This window comes from Fusarium solani (assembly GCF_023522795.1).
Source record: "Fusarium solani strain SB1 chromosome Unknown bctg00000014, whole genome shotgun sequence".
Lineage (NCBI taxonomy): Eukaryota > Fungi > Ascomycota > Sordariomycetes > Hypocreales > Nectriaceae > Fusarium > Fusarium solani.
Window position 1 is genome coordinate 476,644 of NW_027072141.1, and position 17,871 is coordinate 494,514.

General features: G+C 52.6%; 6 protein-coding genes across 6 annotated transcripts; 4 read left to right on the forward strand and 2 right to left on the reverse strand.

The window, feature by feature from the left end:
- Positions 1-782: 782 nt before the first annotated feature.
- MRS44_017631 (uncharacterized protein) lies at positions 783-4,367 on the forward strand (the record flags this gene model as incomplete). The annotated part of the gene is made up of 4 exons (XM_065615540.1): positions 783-844; positions 1,429-1,537; positions 2,015-3,523; positions 3,576-4,367. The coding sequence occupies 4 exons, from the start codon at positions 783-785 to the stop codon at positions 4,365-4,367; spliced, it is 2,472 nt and encodes an 823-aa protein (XP_065471612.1).
- Positions 4,368-4,390: 23 nt separating this feature from the next.
- On the forward strand, positions 4,391-7,288 carry MRS44_017632 (uncharacterized protein; the record flags this gene model as incomplete). Its single annotated transcript, XM_065615541.1, has 1 exon — positions 4,391-7,288. One exon carries the CDS (start codon positions 4,391-4,393, stop codon positions 7,286-7,288), a length of 2,898 nt encoding a protein of 965 aa, XP_065471613.1.
- Positions 7,289-8,618: 1,330 nt separating this feature from the next.
- MRS44_017633 (uncharacterized protein) lies at positions 8,619-10,648 on the forward strand (the record flags this gene model as incomplete). The annotated part of the gene is made up of 4 exons (XM_065615542.1): positions 8,619-8,681; positions 8,853-8,863; positions 9,011-9,030; positions 9,078-10,648. The coding sequence occupies 4 exons, from the start codon at positions 8,619-8,621 to the stop codon at positions 10,646-10,648; spliced, it is 1,665 nt and encodes a 554-aa protein (XP_065471614.1).
- A 262-nt stretch (positions 10,649-10,910) lies between these two features.
- On the reverse strand, positions 10,911-13,431 carry MRS44_017634 (uncharacterized protein; the record flags this gene model as incomplete). The annotated part of the gene is made up of 3 exons (XM_065615543.1): positions 10,911-12,335; positions 12,397-12,681; positions 12,829-13,431. The coding sequence occupies 3 exons, from the start codon at positions 13,429-13,431 to the stop codon at positions 10,911-10,913; spliced, it is 2,313 nt and encodes a 770-aa protein (XP_065471615.1).
- A 733-nt stretch (positions 13,432-14,164) lies between these two features.
- On the reverse strand, positions 14,165-15,757 carry MRS44_017635 (uncharacterized protein; the record flags this gene model as incomplete). The annotated part of the gene is made up of 1 exon (XM_065615544.1): positions 14,165-15,757. The coding sequence occupies one exon, from the start codon at positions 15,755-15,757 to the stop codon at positions 14,165-14,167; it is 1,593 nt and encodes a 530-aa protein (XP_065471616.1).
- Positions 15,758-15,876: 119 nt separating this feature from the next.
- On the forward strand, positions 15,877-17,870 carry MRS44_017636 (uncharacterized protein; the record flags this gene model as incomplete). Its single annotated transcript, XM_065615545.1, has 4 exons — positions 15,877-15,893; positions 15,989-16,118; positions 16,298-17,689; positions 17,742-17,870. The coding sequence occupies 4 exons, from the start codon at positions 15,877-15,879 to the stop codon at positions 17,868-17,870; spliced, it is 1,668 nt and encodes a 555-aa protein (XP_065471617.1).
- Position 17,871: the final 1 nt, after the last annotated feature.

A 17,871-nucleotide genomic window follows, 5' to 3' on the forward strand; every position in this document is an offset into this window, starting at 1 on the left:
TTGTCTGACAAACCGCGAATATGAAGATCCAATGAAGCGGCGCGATTAGATTGGCGCTAGCAAACTCTCACGAAATGCCCGCCTCGCGCTCCGGATCAGTCGGGTGATATGATGAGACCACCTATGCCGTACCAGTGTGCTTAACGGGTTAAAGCGAATATGACGAGCAGCAGCAGTGTGTTGATTGATTGATGTCTCAAGTGTGGGGTGCTCTAGCCCGCAGGTTTTTACTTTAAGCACGTAGCTGGATTATCAAGTACAGTTGTTTTCTGAGGCTCGTTGAGATTATGCGTGGCCTACGTCAGATCATTTGCACCTGACATAACATACCAAGCCGCAAAGTACATAAAATGTAGACTCCACGCGTTTCGTGCATTTTCCTGAAGCCAGCCTCTCTAATATTACTGATTGACTGCCAAGTAATCATGACGATATCGAACAATTCCCTAAGTAGCCTCGACGACGACCAAACGCCGACGCAGCCGACGGAGGAATGGCTCCGATGGCTTCCCATAATGATCATATTCGGGGTTATTTTTGTCGTTTATTTCATTATTATGTACGCATGTGTCGTTCCCAAATAACGAGTCAGGGTCCCTGTAGGTCCCTGTATCTAGAGCTAACGATGGGAAAGGTCCAATTATCTAATCGTTAGAAGCATCAACCTCGCGAGACCAGATGATTCCGAAGATACATGGTCATCAGGTAGCGCAAGCTCCGAGACTAGCGATCTACAGATGCTAGACTCAGCAGCTCCGCCAAAGACGTATAAGCAAGTGAAAATGGAGATGAAACTCGAAGGCACAGGAGGGCATTTGGCCTGGCCCGACTCGTTTGTCACCTGGTACGCAACTCAATCGCTAAATGAGAGGGTTAAATGGTCATCTCAAACTAACCGCTCCCGTTACCATATATCAGTGCTATATGCTTGGAGGCGATGGGGGATAGCGATTCCGTCCGCCGCTTATCGTGTGGACATGGTTTCCATTCGGACTGTATCGCTTCATGGTATCGGAGGCGTCATTATACTTGTCCTCTGTGTATGTCGTGCTTCATCAACAGTAGAGTTCCTGAACCTCGGAGCTGAGTCGTGTTAAGGGCAAGGTGTACGGGGTCTTTGATACCTCGTGACCACGAACTTTATTCCCTGCTCCCTTGCAAACTGTCGTAGGCTAAAATCACGTGCCAAAAGTCTGACAACGCCCCGCCCCCGACCCCGCTTCACGACGCGACTTCGCAACATAGGCTTCAATTTCAACACCAGAATAACCACCCAAAATAGCACCTAAGACACGCAGTTTTAGCACTAAAATAAGCGGAAATCGCGAAAGAAATCATAAATTTACTCCCGAGCAAAGATCTGCGATAGTAGCCGAGTTATACGCCGGCAAATTGTACTGTGAACGGCCTCTAGCAACTGTATTCCAGCTATCTAGTCCAGGATGCTATTTACATCAAAGATGAAGAAGAAAGAAAGAAGTTCTCAAGTGCCTCTGAGCTATGGGACAATTTCCCATCCCTGGCGCGCACGAGCCCAGTACGTCTTGCGGCACAGCCGCAAGGATATGGGCCCTGGCCCGTGACATTACCAGGGCTGCCGTCAGATCAGATTAACAATCAGATATATCAATCAGATCAATCAATTCAAATCAGATCTGGAATTTCATTAGATCAATCAATTCAGATACAAGCGTCTATACATCTGATATATCTGATATCCCTTGCAAAGAGAGCGGTTACCCTAGAACTGCCGGATCATCTACCGTAGAAACTCGAGAACACCTTCCTTTGTAATCACACTTTCTTGGCATACAAGTGTTAAGAAAGTGGCTCTGTCTACACCTAATCCCTTAACAAGTGCACAACAAACGTCCCAATCTGCGCTTTGCGCAGCTATAAGCTGCGGCGATGGCTTCGTCAATGACGAACCCGCCTGCTGCCCCCGGACCCCTTCGATCTGGGGATCCACACTCCCGCCAATCTCAATCGAGGAGCCCGTGCAGCCCTCTTGCAGAACAGCCCGGCGGCCGTCAACGCCCCCGTCGGTGTTTCACCTAGACCCGGGCGGACGGCTCAGACACCGTCTTCACCACTCATCGCCGCCACCACTGCTGCAGCTACGGAAGGAGCTGCACGCGAACGCCCCTCATCGATCTTTGAACAGCGGCCAGTTTCCATCATCGAATCGGCCAACGACCTAGTGCGCGAGCGCAGTGAAGAACACAACGCCAAGTTGATAGTCTTTCAGGCCTTTTGCGCCAAGTTCGAAGAAACCGCCCAGCAATTCACCACCGGACCGCAGCGGCGTTTCGCTCAACAATTTGCCGACAGCTTCCTTGACTCCTGGAAACGGGAGCTCTCCGGCAACAGCAACGGACCTACCTCTAAGCCTACCTACAGCAGCATCACCGCCGCCTCGCCTCCTGCTGCGGGCGACCGTCGGACCCACCCGCCTCAGCAACATCGTCAGCAACAACAACAGCGCCAACAGATTCATCCACCTCATCGTCAGGGGCAACCGACGACCGCTGCCCCACCCCGACAGGACCTCCGTGTCTTCATCCGTCTAGAAGCCGGAGCTCCGGCCCGGGCTCAGAGTAGCTACGCGATCCGGACCCTTATCCGGGAGAAACTCGGTGCCGTTTCAGATAAGATTCGACAAGTATTCCAAGTCAGGTCTGGATGGGCCGTCCAGACTGCCGACCCTGAGACTCGCGACTTCCTCGTAGAAAAGCAGGCCGAGTGGGCGGCTGAATTGGGGGCTACGACAGTAGAAACGAACAAGCAATGGTTCACCTATGTGGTCTCAGACTTTCCCACAAAACTAACTGACTTTCGTGGTAACGAGGTGGACAGTGACAGTATTGTCAGCGACGAGATAGAAATTCAGACCGGACTCAAGCCTGTCAGTGTACGTCCTGTGCGACAAGGCTCGGACAACCCTCTGACCAAGACCTTACTTGTGTCCTTCTTGAAGCCTACAAAGAGATACTGGTCTCTCTTTGGCAGCCACGCGGCTAGACTTCTCGATAAGACTGACCGCCTCAGACAATGCGAAACATGCTGGGGCTACCATTTTGCCTGCAACTGCCACAGACAGCCAGTCTGCCAACGCTGTGGTAAGACCGGCCACAGTGCAGACGATTGTAGCGCATCAGAGCAGTGCATCAACTGCTTAGGCCCTCATCCGGCCAGCTTTCGAGGGTGCCCTGCGCGACCGAGGAAAGTGCACGGCGTCTTCCGCCGGCTCACCAGAGAGCAACGAGAACACATCCGGGCAGTGGGCGCACAGACATACCGTCACCGTCACCTGGAATCACGACTAGAAACTCAACAAGACAACGCGACTATTCTACAAAGAAACGACAGCACATCATCTGAGCAGCCGAGCGTTCGTGCTCCAAGTCCAGCGGCATCAGGCGCACCTTCGTGCATCATGGTGGCCACGACCCCCCAGGCCGGCTACGAAGGGGAGGAGGAGCCCGAGCAACCCAGACCAGGCTCACCAAGGAAACGTCGAATAGTACTTATCACCCGTACTCATGACCAGGAATAAGTACTCACGGACTCGAAAGAACGACAGGAAGCCGCTCAGGATCTTCCAGGCCAACGTCGGCAAGATCCCTCCGGCCCACGACTGCGCCCTGGCACTGGCCGACTCTGAACGATACGATATCGTCCTTCTGCAAGAGCCATGGACGGCCCATACAGACAGCCGCTCCTTGACCAAAACACACCCGGCATACGACATATTCACACCTGTCGAGATGTGGGATAGTAACGACACTCGGCCGAGAGTCATGACATATGTCCGAAGAGGCCCAAAGCTCCGGGCTGATCAGATCAGGCCCTTTCAGACTCGAGATATTCTCTGGCTGGTGATCAACGGCATGACGATAGTCAACTTCTATCGCCAGAATGACGAGCATGATGCCTTGGAGACACTACTACAGTGGCCTGTCCCAGGACGCTGCCTTGTTGCTGGCGACTTCAATGCCAGACATCGCAGCTGGCAGACAGGCCCCACTACCAACCGCGGCCAGGAGATCGCAGCCTGGTCATCAGAAAACGATCTGAACCTACTCAACTCTCTGGATATTCCAACAAACCCATACGGCAATACGATCGATCTTGCCTTTACGAATATGCCATTGGCCGAGGCTATCGTCGAGGACCATCTCGCCACTAGCTCCGACCACTTCACGCTTAGCCTGACCCTGCCCGACGTCAGGCCAGCTCCGACTCAGCCGGGCAAGGTGCGGGTGACAACAGACGACGAGCTCAAACGATTTGTCGAGATCGTAGAGCTCGGGGGGCCACAAGAATCCCCCTCGCGAATTCGACTCCAGCGGACCTTGATGAGCTAGCCTCCGCACTCGTGAATCTCCTGATGTCGGCAGCGAAGGCAGCCGGACGGCCCTCACGGAAGAGCACGCGTTCTGCTCCGTGGTGGACCGAGGAGTGTGTCGGCGCCGCCGCGGCTTTCCGTGCCATCAGAAGACTCTACCCTCGCGGCTTCAATCAAGATGTCCAGATCGCCAAGAGGGACCTCCATCGCGTGGTCCGCCGGGCTAAAAGACAGTATTGGCGAAACCTCATCGACAGTTTCTCCGACAGCAGTGCTGTTTTCAAAGCTGTTCGCTGGCTAAAATCTCCAGGACCTTTCCAGCCCCCGCCACTGCAGGTCGACGATGTCGTGTACGAGTCTCAGATGGATAAGGCCAACGCACTTCGGCAAGCCACACTGGAACGACGGACTGCAGAAGACGACATCACAAACCCTTGGACACCAGTCTCTCCTCCTAGATCAATTCCATTCCCGCTTGAGATTTCGCTGGACGAGGTTCAGTATGCGACTCTTCACACAGGCAATACATCTCCAGGATCAGACAGCATCACGGTAGATCTCCTCAAAGCTGTATGGCATATCATCGGGACGCACATCTGCCGCTTATTTGAAAGTTGCCTGACGACAGGCTACCACCCCAAGCCGTTCAAGGAGGCAGAAGTGGTCATGATCGCCAAACCCGGACGCCGTGATCTCACGTCGCCAAGGGCCTGGCGACCTGTCTCTCTGCTCTCCTGCCTCGGCAAAGGGCTGGAACGTCTGATCGCACGCCGTCTATCGTGGGCAGCTGTTCACTACAGCGTCCTTCACCCGCAACAAGCTGGGGCTCTCCCCAAAAGGTCAGCAACAGACCTGGTGGCCGCCCTGATCCATGATATCGAAGAAGCGTTTGCACGCAAGAAGGTGGCCACCCTGGTCACAATGGACATACAAGGTGCTTTCGACACCGTCATGCGCAACAGACTGGTCTTGCGTCTTCGTGAACAAGGCTGGCCCGACCATCTGGCTAGATGGGTCGAGTCCTTCATGAGGGATCGATCAGCCCGTGTCAGATACCAAGACACCCTTACCCCCTTCACCCCTCTCCAGTGCGGTCTTCCGCAAGGTTCACCGGTATCGCCGATTCTCTTTCTGCTCTATACTGAACCAATCTACCGGCTGGGCAACCCCCAAGGCCGCTTCGGCTACGCAGATGACACGGCCATCCTATCCATAGGCGACACAGTGGACGAGAGTACTGCCATGGCATCCAGCGCCATCGCGGAGATGGTGCGTTGGGGCGCGGAAAATGGCGTGTCCTTCGACCCGAAGAAGACTGAAGTCATGCACTTGTCCCGCGGCAAACTCAGGACCGCACCGGCAGTACGCCACGGCGATGTCGAGAAACACCCCGAGTCAGCTCTACGCTGGCTTGGCATCTGGCTCGACAGCAGGCTGTCATTCCGGATTCATGTCGAAAAGTGGGCGGCGAAGGCACAGGCCGTCGCCTACCACCTACGAGGACTGACCAACACGATACACGGTCCTCTCCCGAGCGCCGTGCGAAGCGCCGTCAGAGCGTGTGTCGAGCCAGTGCTGCTCCACGGCTCCGAGGCGTGGTACCCGGGCAGGACCAGGCCGCGGTGGAGCCAGCCTGCCAAGGACATGCCATCAAGTAATCAGCATCTCATACAAAGAATGACGAAAGCCATGAACCAGGCCATGAGAGCCATACTTCCCGTCTGGAGGACAACACCAATCGCTGCTCTCCACCGAGAAAGCGGGATACCGCCGGTTGATCAGCTACTCGAAGCAAGGCGACTCAGATTCTCGGCGCGACTCAAGTCGCTTGATGAGGCTCACCCTCTGGCGAGACGGACGCGCCCGCCCAGCCAGCCTACTTATCATGACCTCATCAAACGAAAATATCAAGTACAGATAGAAAGCGGCTTCAGGACTCGTCTTCTACGCGCAGACGGACTCCTTGCACTCTGTGCGCGGCCGAAGCTCGTCCAGCGATGCTTCCATCAAGAACAGGTGGCGCCGCTGCAGACAGCGTCGAAAGAGGAATCGGCCAACGCTTTCACCCGCTGGGTCGAGTCACTCGACTCGCTCACCTTGGTTGTATACTCGGATGGCTCTCTGTCCTCGGAAGGAGCTGCGAGCTACGGCTTCACCATCCACCAGAATAACATCCCCATCCTCGACGGATCCGGTCGACTTGGACCGGCCGAGGTCTTCGACGCCGAAGCAGCAGGAGCATTGGAGGGCTTAAAGGCCGCCCTGAGCCTGCAAGGGTCAGCAACCCAAGACGTCTTTATCTGTCTAGACAACCTCGCCGCTGCTACATGCCTGCGGGGCACACCATCAGACTCCTCCCAGGAAGTCTTCCTCGAGTTCCAGTCCTTAGCAGCATCCCATGGGGCTGCTCAGGTGCGCTGGGTACCAGGCCACACCAATATCCCCGGCAACGAACAAGCGGATAAACTAGCAAAAGCAGCATCCTCACTGCCCGAGCCCGAGGGCGCTAGGCCAACGCTGGCCTACTTGCGAAGACTCGCAAGACAGAAACCGAAGGAAGCATTCGGATCCTGGTGGTCTTCCGCCTCCCCTGAGCAGTACAAGAGATTGAATCTCAAGGCGACAGTGGCTTGCCCGCCAGAGCTATCGCTCCCGCGGACAGCCTTACACCATCTGCTGGCAGCGAGATCCCTCCACGGGGATTTTGCCGCATACCACGAGAGGTTCAACCATAGCGAAGCACGAGTGGTCTGCTCATGCAACCGACGCAAAACACCTGACCATATCTTCTACTGTAGAAAGATACCGCCACGGCATCGAGCGAGGCTCGCTCCCTCGCCAAACACAGCAGTGAATCTAGCATTAGGAAAAGACTTTGACAAGTTCGTCAAGTTGGCCAAGACAAGCGCCTTCTTTGATAGGATCTGCCCTCGCTACTAGACGGGGCCGACCTGAGATGCAGCTGCGTCCGCTCCCTCCTCTATTCTCTCTTCTCTTCTTTTGTTACATCTTTCTATTACATAGGCTCGGCAAGATAGGGAGCCGCAACGCTCTCCGTCTGACTGCGGCCATCCTCAACCACAGCCCTCCACCATGGCTACCCTAGTCATGAGCTGCCCCGCGGCTACTGTTTACTTGCCGCGCCTGGACCACCCGCTGACGGGTAACAGGCTCGATGTAATGCGCCATTTGTGCCGATGACATGCTGGATAGGGGACACTGTATGGTTAATTCATAGGTAGACTCCCGTAGCTCAGCACGTCCTGTGCTCCTTTAGGAGACTTCTGGGGCCTCACGGCCCCCCGGACGAAAAATATACATACATACATACGTAGAAACTCGAGAAATTCGTGGTCTTGGCAAGGTGGATCCGGCTCACAGCCCCGCTCGCTATGCCCTCTAGGGCCAAGCGTGATGAGGCTCAACACAAATCCGGTATCAGATTAATACCTCACTCAAGGCAATCAATTTCCAGTCTTTTTCGTCAATTGAAGCATTCTGAGATATCTTCAGGTCGTCAGAATGGTGTTGGAACCACTAGATCCAAATTTGCAGGTGACGCCGAGGCGCAAGCGCGGTCCAAAGCCAAAGCCGGCTTCTCAGCGCAAATCAAAGCCATTTTCCCCTCTAAAGCGCAAAGAAGAAACCTACTCTCGCGTTACCTCAGCAGGCTCAGACCCACTCACTAAGCGCACAGACGTACCGATCACGTGCTTCTGTGAGAGGGCCTGAGTGGTTTCCGACGCGTTTTGGTGTGAGTGCGACTATCTACCATACAAAATGGGTACAGTGAGTGCCGCTTTGCAAACGCGACGTGAACGCCATCAACTCCCACGCGGCATAGCGCCTTCAATTCGACACTTTTCATTATAATTAGTATTTCCGAAAATCCTACAAACACCAGGTACCTGCTCATCTTGTTTTTGTTCAATTGGATCCGGTTCTTGTGCAATATCACTACGAACGGCCTTCGCGTCGGAAAATCCGCCAGCTAATTCACTCGACAACGACCGGCAACTCCACCATCTCCTGTGCAACAAAGACTCCATTATTAAGAGAGGCTCTCCCAAGCTAGTACGACCTTCGGGAAGCCTTGGACTTGGTACTCTACAGTCCTCTGTTGTGAAACCGACACGAACATCAACGGCTCCCAGATTTCATGCAATAGCGATAGTCGGATAGTCCCAGACTCAAGGCATCCGCCTTTCCTCACTCAACCGAATTGAAACGGATATTCAGGAGAGGCTGCCGATTTGACGGATCGTCCAGCATGGCTGAGATTGCCGCCACTAATATGGATGACGCGCAATTGACTTCTAAGATTGAGGGTTTGGTGGGTTTCCAGCCGCGAGTTGGGCAGGTAGAGGCGATACGCAAACTCGTGGTTGATCAGAAAGATATGATATTGATTGCACCGACGGGTTGGGGAAAAGCCTCGTCTTTCAAACAGTTCCAGCCCTGGCTGGTGGAATTTGCCTCATGATCATGCCGCTGACGCTTCTAGAGGAAGATCAGGTTAGTCATCCGCTCTTGATACATGACTACGAGTACGGCTTATCTGAGTCGCCTTAACTAGGCAAGATCAATATCTAGGGTCCCAGGCTGCAGTCCATGTGTACTCAATGCAGGGACGAACTCACTGACATTGCTTGAAAGCATCAGGAAAGGTGTGTACACCCATGGTTAGTGAGAGCCTTAGATATCTACGAACTACGTTCTGATTCTGTAGTTCTTCTCGGTCCGGAGCTTGCATTGTCTGAAACCTTTAAAACAAAGGTGCTTAGAGACCCGTCGTTCCAACAAAAGCTGGCTCTTGTTGCTATAGATGAAGCTCACGTAGTTTGGGAGTGGGGAGCGTCATTCCGAATGCACTACAGTCAACTAGTTGTACTGAGAAGCTTCATTCGCGGAACGGTGCCATGGCTAGCATGTTCTGCAACACTTGATCCTCAAACACTAGCCAAAGTGAAGGAGTTGTGTGGTTTTGATTCGAAGGTCTTCATCCAGCGCAACTCTGTTGATCGCCCGGATATCTTCATTGATGTGAAGCGGATGGCACATCCGCTTACCACGTTCCGAGACCTTGAGTTCCTCATTCAGCCAGTGAGGAAGGCCATAAAAGATGCAGTTGCCCAGGACTGCGAAAACCAAGCGCGAGCAGCAATAGCAGTTGGCGACATGCACAGTGCAACGCAGCTTATATCCCTCGCCGCACGAGAGCCACGGAGCAGCCAGGTCCTTCAGGGAGTGGACAGCCGGACATGGTGCATGAAAATCCGCAAGACAGTGGTGTATTTCGACTCCATTGCGACTCTTGAGGCTGCCGCAGCGTTATTAACTGTAGCACTAATCAACACTGGTTGCTCAAAGACGGCTGCATCGAACGCGATCCAGCCGTATCACGCCGAGCTCGCAACCTTCGATAAAGAGAGCATCTCGAGGGAATTTGCGAAGCCTGACAGAGAAACTGCCCGGGAGAGCTCCAGGCATCGCATTATCATGGCTACTGATGCCATGGGAATGGGCATCAACAATCCAGATATCCAACTCGTGGTACAGTGGAGACAACCGGCCACACTATGCTCTCTGTGGCAGCGGGCAGGTCGGGCAGCCAGAGGTGCTGGTATCACAGGAGAGTTCATCTGGCTCGTGGAACCTTGGTGCTTCGAAGTGGCGATGCCCGAGAAGGGATCTCAAGGAGCTTTACAGTCAAGCATGGCGCGCAATCGATCTCTATCTCAGGAACTGAGTGACGTGATCAACAGCAAGCACTGCACCAGAAAGAGTATCCTCCAGTTCTTCGAAGATACTGCTTCATACTTGCACCCTTCCGGCCCACAGTCTTGCTGCGCTCTTTGTCGAGGAGATCCACCGTCCTTACAAGTCAGAGTTGCACGAGGCCTACCGAATACGATGGTATCACAGAAGCATATCGTTGCTGCTGCAAGAGCCGCTCTGTTGAAGTGGAGGAAAGAGGCTGCCCAACGGTGGTCCTCTGTATTGTCTCGGGGCGGAGAGGATTTAGTGCTCCCCGATACTGTATTACGCAAGCTATCACAAGCAGCGTCTTCCATCGATACTGTTGACACGCTAGGGCTGCTAGTTGGTACTATTTGGGCCGCTCGGGAGACTTATGCAACTGAAGTAGTAGACCTCCTACGAGCTGCATGTTCGGAAGCCAAGGTGGCAAAGGCCACCGAATTTAGACCAAGGAAGCGTCGTGCTTTGCAAGAGATTGAGAGCAACAGTCAAGGGACGAGTAAGAAGGCACAGAGGGCCACAAAGCCATATAAAGTATAAGCCGAGCAATGAGCATCACAGCGCGTCTGTGATGGATTCTAATAGTGTAAATTACAGCTATATAGTCCTCATGCATTTTTACATCCGAGCTGAGGAAAGAAGAAAGAAGAAAGAAAGAAAGAAAGAAAGAAAGAAAGAAAGAAAGAAAGAAAGAGAAGATGACAGAAAATCCTTCGACAAGATAGACGAAGTCGTCACCACTCACCGGAGCAACAGTGCTCAGACTAGCAAGAGGACAAGGCAGTGCCTTGTCCCGCAGGGCTTAGCCCGTTACCTCGTCTTCCGCATCGACGGTGAAGAACTCACCTATCTCGTCTCCAGCATCCTCTTCTTCTGCGTTGAGGTCATCTGCGGTGAGATCCAGTCGATCTAAGCACTCCTTCCTATTGAATTTGCATAGACCTCCTCCGGCTAGTTTCGAGATCGCAGCATCAAAGAGATCGATCGCTTCATGTGTGACTGGGCGGCGCTGAGTGCCAGTGATAGATCCACTCCCAACGAGTACTTCTGCCATCATTCTGAGATCTTTGGTTGCCTTCTTCTCGGGATGGTTCCCGTTATGACTCATGCCAAGGAGCGACTCCGTATTCTCTTCCACTGACTTGAAGAAGTCTGTGTTTAGAGCACAGTTCTCCATGAGATATTTGACGGTAATGGCTGAGCCGCGGCGGTTCCTCAATATAGTCTTCAGCTTGCCATTATGGAACTCAACCAATCTATCGGTCTCAAACCAACCGTCGTCAACGCCAGTGGTATTCACTAGACCGTTTGCCAAGATGGCTCTCTGTAGTTCAGGCGCTGCGGCCGTGGTTGAAATAAGACGCTTAAGATAGAGCATCTCAAACGCGTATTTGTGCTGTCCCGATGCATGGAAATAAACACAACTGCGGGCAATACCTCGATGGAGGAGACCAAGATCGGCGTGCTTGATGGCATGCTTCATAACCAGGTAATTTTGGGTATGTTGTAAGAACAAGATGTGGTTTCTAAGCTCGGGATTCTTCGTGTATCGACAGTCGACGTCGTAAGACTGTACGATGCTCTCAATGAGTTGGCTGAGTTCGTTCGGGCCGTATGACTGCAAAATGCGGGCGATATCCAACTCTGTATCACCTAGACCCAGAATACCGAGTCTAGACCACATAAGAGCACAGATCCTGGCCTGAAAGCTGTGGATAACGAGCTGTTCAAGAGCGTAGAAGTCGGCCTTCTTCGACTGGATTCCTTTGCGAACCCAGAAGTTCATAGCGTCATAGAGTGTGGCCTTGCTGCCATCACCTGCTGCGCCGAAATGCGTCCGGCTTAGCATATACAGGTAGTTCATTCTCACGTGAAAGAGAGCTGGCACAGGCAATACCCATCTTAAGCTATCAACTGCTTGGGCGGCCCTAGATCGGCGACTCTTGATCATGCGGATGCGCTGGGTTGTCTTCTGGTCACCGTATACGAGAAGTAACCGCTCCTTGAATGCCTCATCCGGCAACTGGTATTGCTCCCGGAAGATATTGGATAATACATCCAGATTGCCTGCATTCGTGCTCTCGTCGTATGGGATAGGACCAAGCGATAGGTGAGCCATCTTCCGTCGTGGTAGGATATCTATCACCGGCATAGGATGTTGCGGTGGCATTGACATGCAGTCCGAAAAAGCAGCCCTGATTGACTCGTACACGAAATGACGGGATATCTACCTCTTTACAAGATCAGCTAACCGTAAGGTGGATGGGTGATATGGAAATGAATCTCACCTCTACTTCAATGATATCTCTTTGATTCCCTGGGGATAAGAATATATCCTCCAGTTGCAGCCTTGCTGCTGGATTCAGCATGCTTTGCATCAGGCCTCCTTCCGGCATCTCAATGCCTTGGATAAGCAGTCCAGTCGTGACTGAATGGAACGAGCCCTGATTATCAACACGTTGTTCTTTGACGTGCTCCATCTGCTCGAAATTATCGTATGCAGTAACGACAGTTGGTTGTTGCCCTTTTGCAGCTACTGCTTTCGCAGCGTGCTCTGACTGCCTCTTGATCACCTGCAATGTCTTGTGATAAGAGCAGCAAAGCCCGAGTCGTTGTAGGGCTTCTAACTGCTGTCTTTTAACGCCTTTGGAGTGGAGATATACGCTCAGTTGTATCTGGAAACCCGACGATCGATTCCGCTGGTGCGATCTACATATTACTGCCAGGACGTTAATGAGATATCCGTTATCTTCATGGCCCTCATAGCCTCTCCTGAGGTGGTTATGTGGCCTCAAAACACTCCGCAGAGTCTGCATAAGCAGTGGGCACTTCTGCTCAGCGGCCTCGATGATCTGATTGCTGTCCAGTCGCTCAAAATCAACCACCTCTTGACCCTGAGCATAGAGAAATGGCGTTATCTTGCCAAGTTGCTCAATCTCCTGCCGCAGCTCCATAGCACCGATGTTTAGGTACTGGATCAAGTAACCTCGAGAGGATGCTACAACCCTATTCTCAGACCGGCCCACGTATGCATCCAGGACTGTAGCATCTTGGAACGTTGCTTTGGCAAATGCAGTCCTCCTCTGAGTATTCCGCTGGCCCTCAGAGGTTGCCAGAGCTCGAACAAAGTCGCCAATCGACCAGTTCAAGTCGTCACGTATGTATTTCCATATCAGATCAAGCTTCTCGGTGCTATCTCGCTTCTGTTTTCGTGCATCCGTATTGCGCTGCGATGGAGATGGCGGAGGAGATGACGGACTGCTGATAGATTGCGGGCTGCCTATCGAGCTGAGGGATGACAATGATGTGGCGGGTTCATGCATCGTGCGCTTCGATGTTGAAGAATCGTCCTGTGTCGTATTTTTGCCCACGGTCTGATGGAAATGCCTGTGGCATTCGCCTGGACAAGCTAGCGATGGTGCGGGGTGGCGGGGACGCGTCGATGGAATGAATTCAGTCGCACTCGCACCAAAACGCGTCGGAAACCACTCAGGCCCTCTCACAGAAGCACGTGATCGGTACGTCTGTGCGCTTAGTGAGTGGGTCTGAGCCTGCTGAGGTAACTCTCGCGCGAAGAAAGTGCGGGTGCTGCTTTTCCTCCTCAACCATCGCATTTATGACCCAAATCCTAATACCCGGGGATCGTACGTCACATCTGATCAAATGATTAGTCATGCAGCCCAGCTAATGAGAGGCCACGTATAGATGATATCAATGAAGCCGGCTGTGTTTAAATTCATCGTTGAAGAGGCGTTTTTGAGGGCGTTTTTGAGCGTTGTTATGAGTGTTATTTCTGAGGGCTAGGATCAGAGGGATTGAAGTCGGATTGCGAGGTGCCGCCTTTCCTAATTAGGTATAGCGGGCGGGGAAATTTAGCGCCGTTCCACCTTGCCAAGACCACGAATTTCTCGAGTTTCTACGGTAACGTGTGGCCCGGGAAGTCCGTGCACCCCCCATCTCCGCACATCGTGATGCCCTCACGGTCGGAAGAAGCGGTTAGCGACAGTCATTGATTTCTCGGCCAATATAACTTCAAATTATTAATTAAATAGCAAATTAACTAAAGAAAGCACTATCAACAGTCTGGCTCTTTTTGCGCCTTTTTCTCGCCGGTTTACGTGTGCTAGTTGCCTTCCTTTTCTTAACCTGATTTTCAGCCTCATCACGAGCATCTATTATTTTATGGATCTGAGGGAACGCCTTATTGGGGTCAAATTGGACGGGTTTTCTTCCTGAAGGCTTCTCAGCCGCTGCTTTCGCCTTCAGGAGAGCGACTTCTTGCCTCAGATAGATAATTTCGTAATTATCACGATCTGCGCAGTCTTGTGCCTTTTTAAGGGCCCTCCTTATGCCTCGAGTCGACTCATTTTCGCCCAGATTAAGCTGTTCAACTTGTCGTTCAATATCGCGGCCGCAATGAGGCGTATTCCACAGCCCGGGGGCATCGTCGATCTGGTTCTTTGGTGTTGAGGGCCCCGCCTTTTGTGCTTTGGGGACCTTTAGTTTCTTGACGCCGGCAAGAGCCTTCGTCACGTCAAGAGGATATATTCCAGAAGCCCGAAAACCAGCTCGGATATTCTTCTCGGTCATAGCTTTCATTGAAGCCCTTTTATAAGCTGATACGAAGAGTTGTTTTTGGCGTGGCGATGTGATACTGTAGATGGCCCACCCACGAGTCTCCTCATGATAAAAGACCTTCAACGGTCCAAAAACCGCAACGTCAAGCGGCTGCGTAAGGTGTGAAGAGTGTGACGGGAGCCAACTGAGCCAGACCTTGCTCTTCCAAGCTGTCTTCATAAGGTCTCCTGTTATATGCGTCTTATGTTGATCGAGGACCAAGATACGCCACTGGTCTGGCTTTTTTGGCTTTGTCTCAGGAAGAAAGACGAGTTCGAACCACTTGAGGAAGATATCTGCAGTTGACCAGCCGGAAGGGCTACAGTCATACTTCCACTCCGGAATCTCCTTAGGAAACCACTGTCCTTGAAGGTTATGACCCGTAAAGACAACGCACGGCGTCAGGCGGCGACCATCAGCGCTCCCACACTCGAGAATCGTGATCCAAGCAGTTGAATCGCTCTCCATGGCTTCTGCCGCCGTCGTCAATAATGTTCCGGCTACTTTCCCGGCTTGGGTTTCCCCTTCTTTGACACCAGTCTCGTCGACATTATATAGACGATCCTCCTCGATGTCACAGTCGTCAAAAAGGTCGCCAAGGCCGCGCCAATGCTCCCTAAGTCCTTCTTCTGTGACAGCCTTCTTGCGAGCGGCATCAATAAGTCGAGATGGCTTCATTTTGACCTCCTCGTGGCGAGTAAAAAAGCGGTTAACCCAATGCTTGCCGACGGGTTTATCATCGCCGCCCTCCTTCGCTATCGCTGAGGCAAAAGCTCGTATCTCAGACTTATTGGCAGGCATATGAAAAGCCTCTCTTTGAAGTATCCGTTTGGCGATATCCTTCTCTTGCAAAGGACTCAACTTTTGAGTCTTTTCCTTGGCGGTGTGAATGTCGGTGGCTCCTTCGATCCGGTCTTTCAATGTCGAGGGCCCCAGACCGTGCTTGCGCGCCGAGCCGCGAATTCCGATGCTTTTCGCATCCTCGATAGCCATAGAAAGATTTACCTCTTTATCAGTGCTTTGAGAAGTCATATTAAAAATTTGGTATTGATTGAAGCAAAATTGCGCCCGTGAGAGCTATATTACATGATGTTGTGGTGATGCAATTGAGACATTCACGTGTGCGGAGATGTACGGTCGCACATTACCACATGGGTGACAAAGCCATGTACGAAAATGACTGGAGCTATTTCGCACATAGGCTTTAGGCGTTTGTATATAGGGCTACAGTATTGATACGATAGCGCACTGTTTTGAATGTAGCAGAGCTGATGCCATACCAAGCGGTGCTGATGCCATTCCATCGGTGCTGATGCCATTCCATCGGCGCCGAAGCTCCGATAATGCCGGTTCAGAGGGGGCCGGATATTGCAGCTGGAAGCCTTGGAAGGAGGTATGAACTCCGACCTCTACCACGATCTCGACCCCCTGGTCTGCGTCTCGCACAATGCCGAGGCCCCGTAAGGACTTGGAGCGCGTCAAGGACTTGATCCTCGAGCAGCGGCGAGAAGGACTATCCATTGACACTATATGTGCCCATCTCCGCGACGATGGGCACATACTCGACGTTAGAACCCTGAAAAGGAGGTTAGCGGAATGGGGTGCCCAGGAGTACTCCCCCTTCACTCAAAGATTGATACCGACACCTTCGTCGAGCTGATCAAAGGCTACTTCTACCGATACGGATATAGCGACACTTCCATCGTCCGTGGTCTCAAGCGACGTGGCATCGAGATCTCCGAGCGGACTGTACAGGAGTATCGTCTGAAGCATGGCATGAAGCGGCGCTTCCGAGATCTGGCTGAACGACAGGAGGCTATTCAAAAAGCAAGAGAGTTCCTCTTCCAAAACGATCGTCAGTCTTCAAGAATCAGAGGATTTGGAAGGGTGTATCTATACCATTACGTCCGCATCCGTGCCGGCGTCCTTGTCGGCCAGAATACCTTATATCGCGAGTACCAAACGAACCTAGAGTGGAAGAAGCGGGCCGAACAAAGACGCCTTGCTGATTGGAAGCACCGGAAGAACTTCCAGGTTCCTGGGCCTAACTTTGTGTGGTCTCTCGATGGGTACGAGAAGCTCAAGAACTTCGGCTTCTCTATCTACGCCTGTATCGACACGTACTCGAGAGCCATCATCTGGATATATGTCGGCAGGGGGAACATGACTGCGCTGAGTTCACTCAAACAGTTTCTACGGACTGTGTCGTACTCAGGGGTCCGCCCCCTTTTCACCCGCTCGGATCATGGTATCGAGACTCCTCTTTGGGCCGGAGCCCAGGCGATTCTCGCCGACCTTGATCAGACGGAGGTTCGATATACCACCGAGGATAACGATCAACGAGTCCACAGGCAGGGAGCGAGACTGGGCTCCTGTCATATCTGGGGCCCAAGCACATCGAACCAACGGATCGAGTCTTGGTGGGAGAAGTTATTTAGAGGTGTCAGTCAACGCTGGATCGCGTTCTCACACGAGCTGATTGATAGCGGCCTCTTCCAACCAAACCGTCTTGCTCACCAGATCGCGGTGTATGCTCTCTATGGACCCATGATCCGTCAAGAGGTTGCGGACTTCAAGGAGATGTGGAACGGCCATCGCATCCGGCCACAGAGGAATAGGGAGAATCTTGTAGCCGGGATCCCGATGGATCTGTATAATACGAGCGAAGTGGAGAGCTGGGCGGTCCATCTAGGGCCCGCGGCTCGAGATGGGCTTGCCCAGATGATGGCCGCTGTCGATTCTATCAATATAGACGATCTTCTTGACCCAATAACAACGGACTGGTGTGATCAACAGCCCCGGGGTCTTCAGTTCGATGGTCAGCTGGATGGGGAGCTTGATCATAAGCGACCACACCTCGCGATCTACTTACGGCTTAGAGACAAGATTCAAGCCCATCTCGACTGCGGGGCAAGTCCGGTGCTGAGTGTCCCAGAGAGTCCAGTTGGAGGGCAGGAGAGATTCGTACGTAAAGAAGTACTCCATCGCACTCAAAAGCTAGCTGACAATGCTTTAGTTTCAGCTCCTCGAGCAGAACTACCTTGAGCCTATTAACAATAGCCTCTCCGGAACTGAGCTACCCAGCGATATTATCAATAGTGTGGACGAGCTGATGGGGGACCTGGGTCACCTTGAGCTAGAGTAAC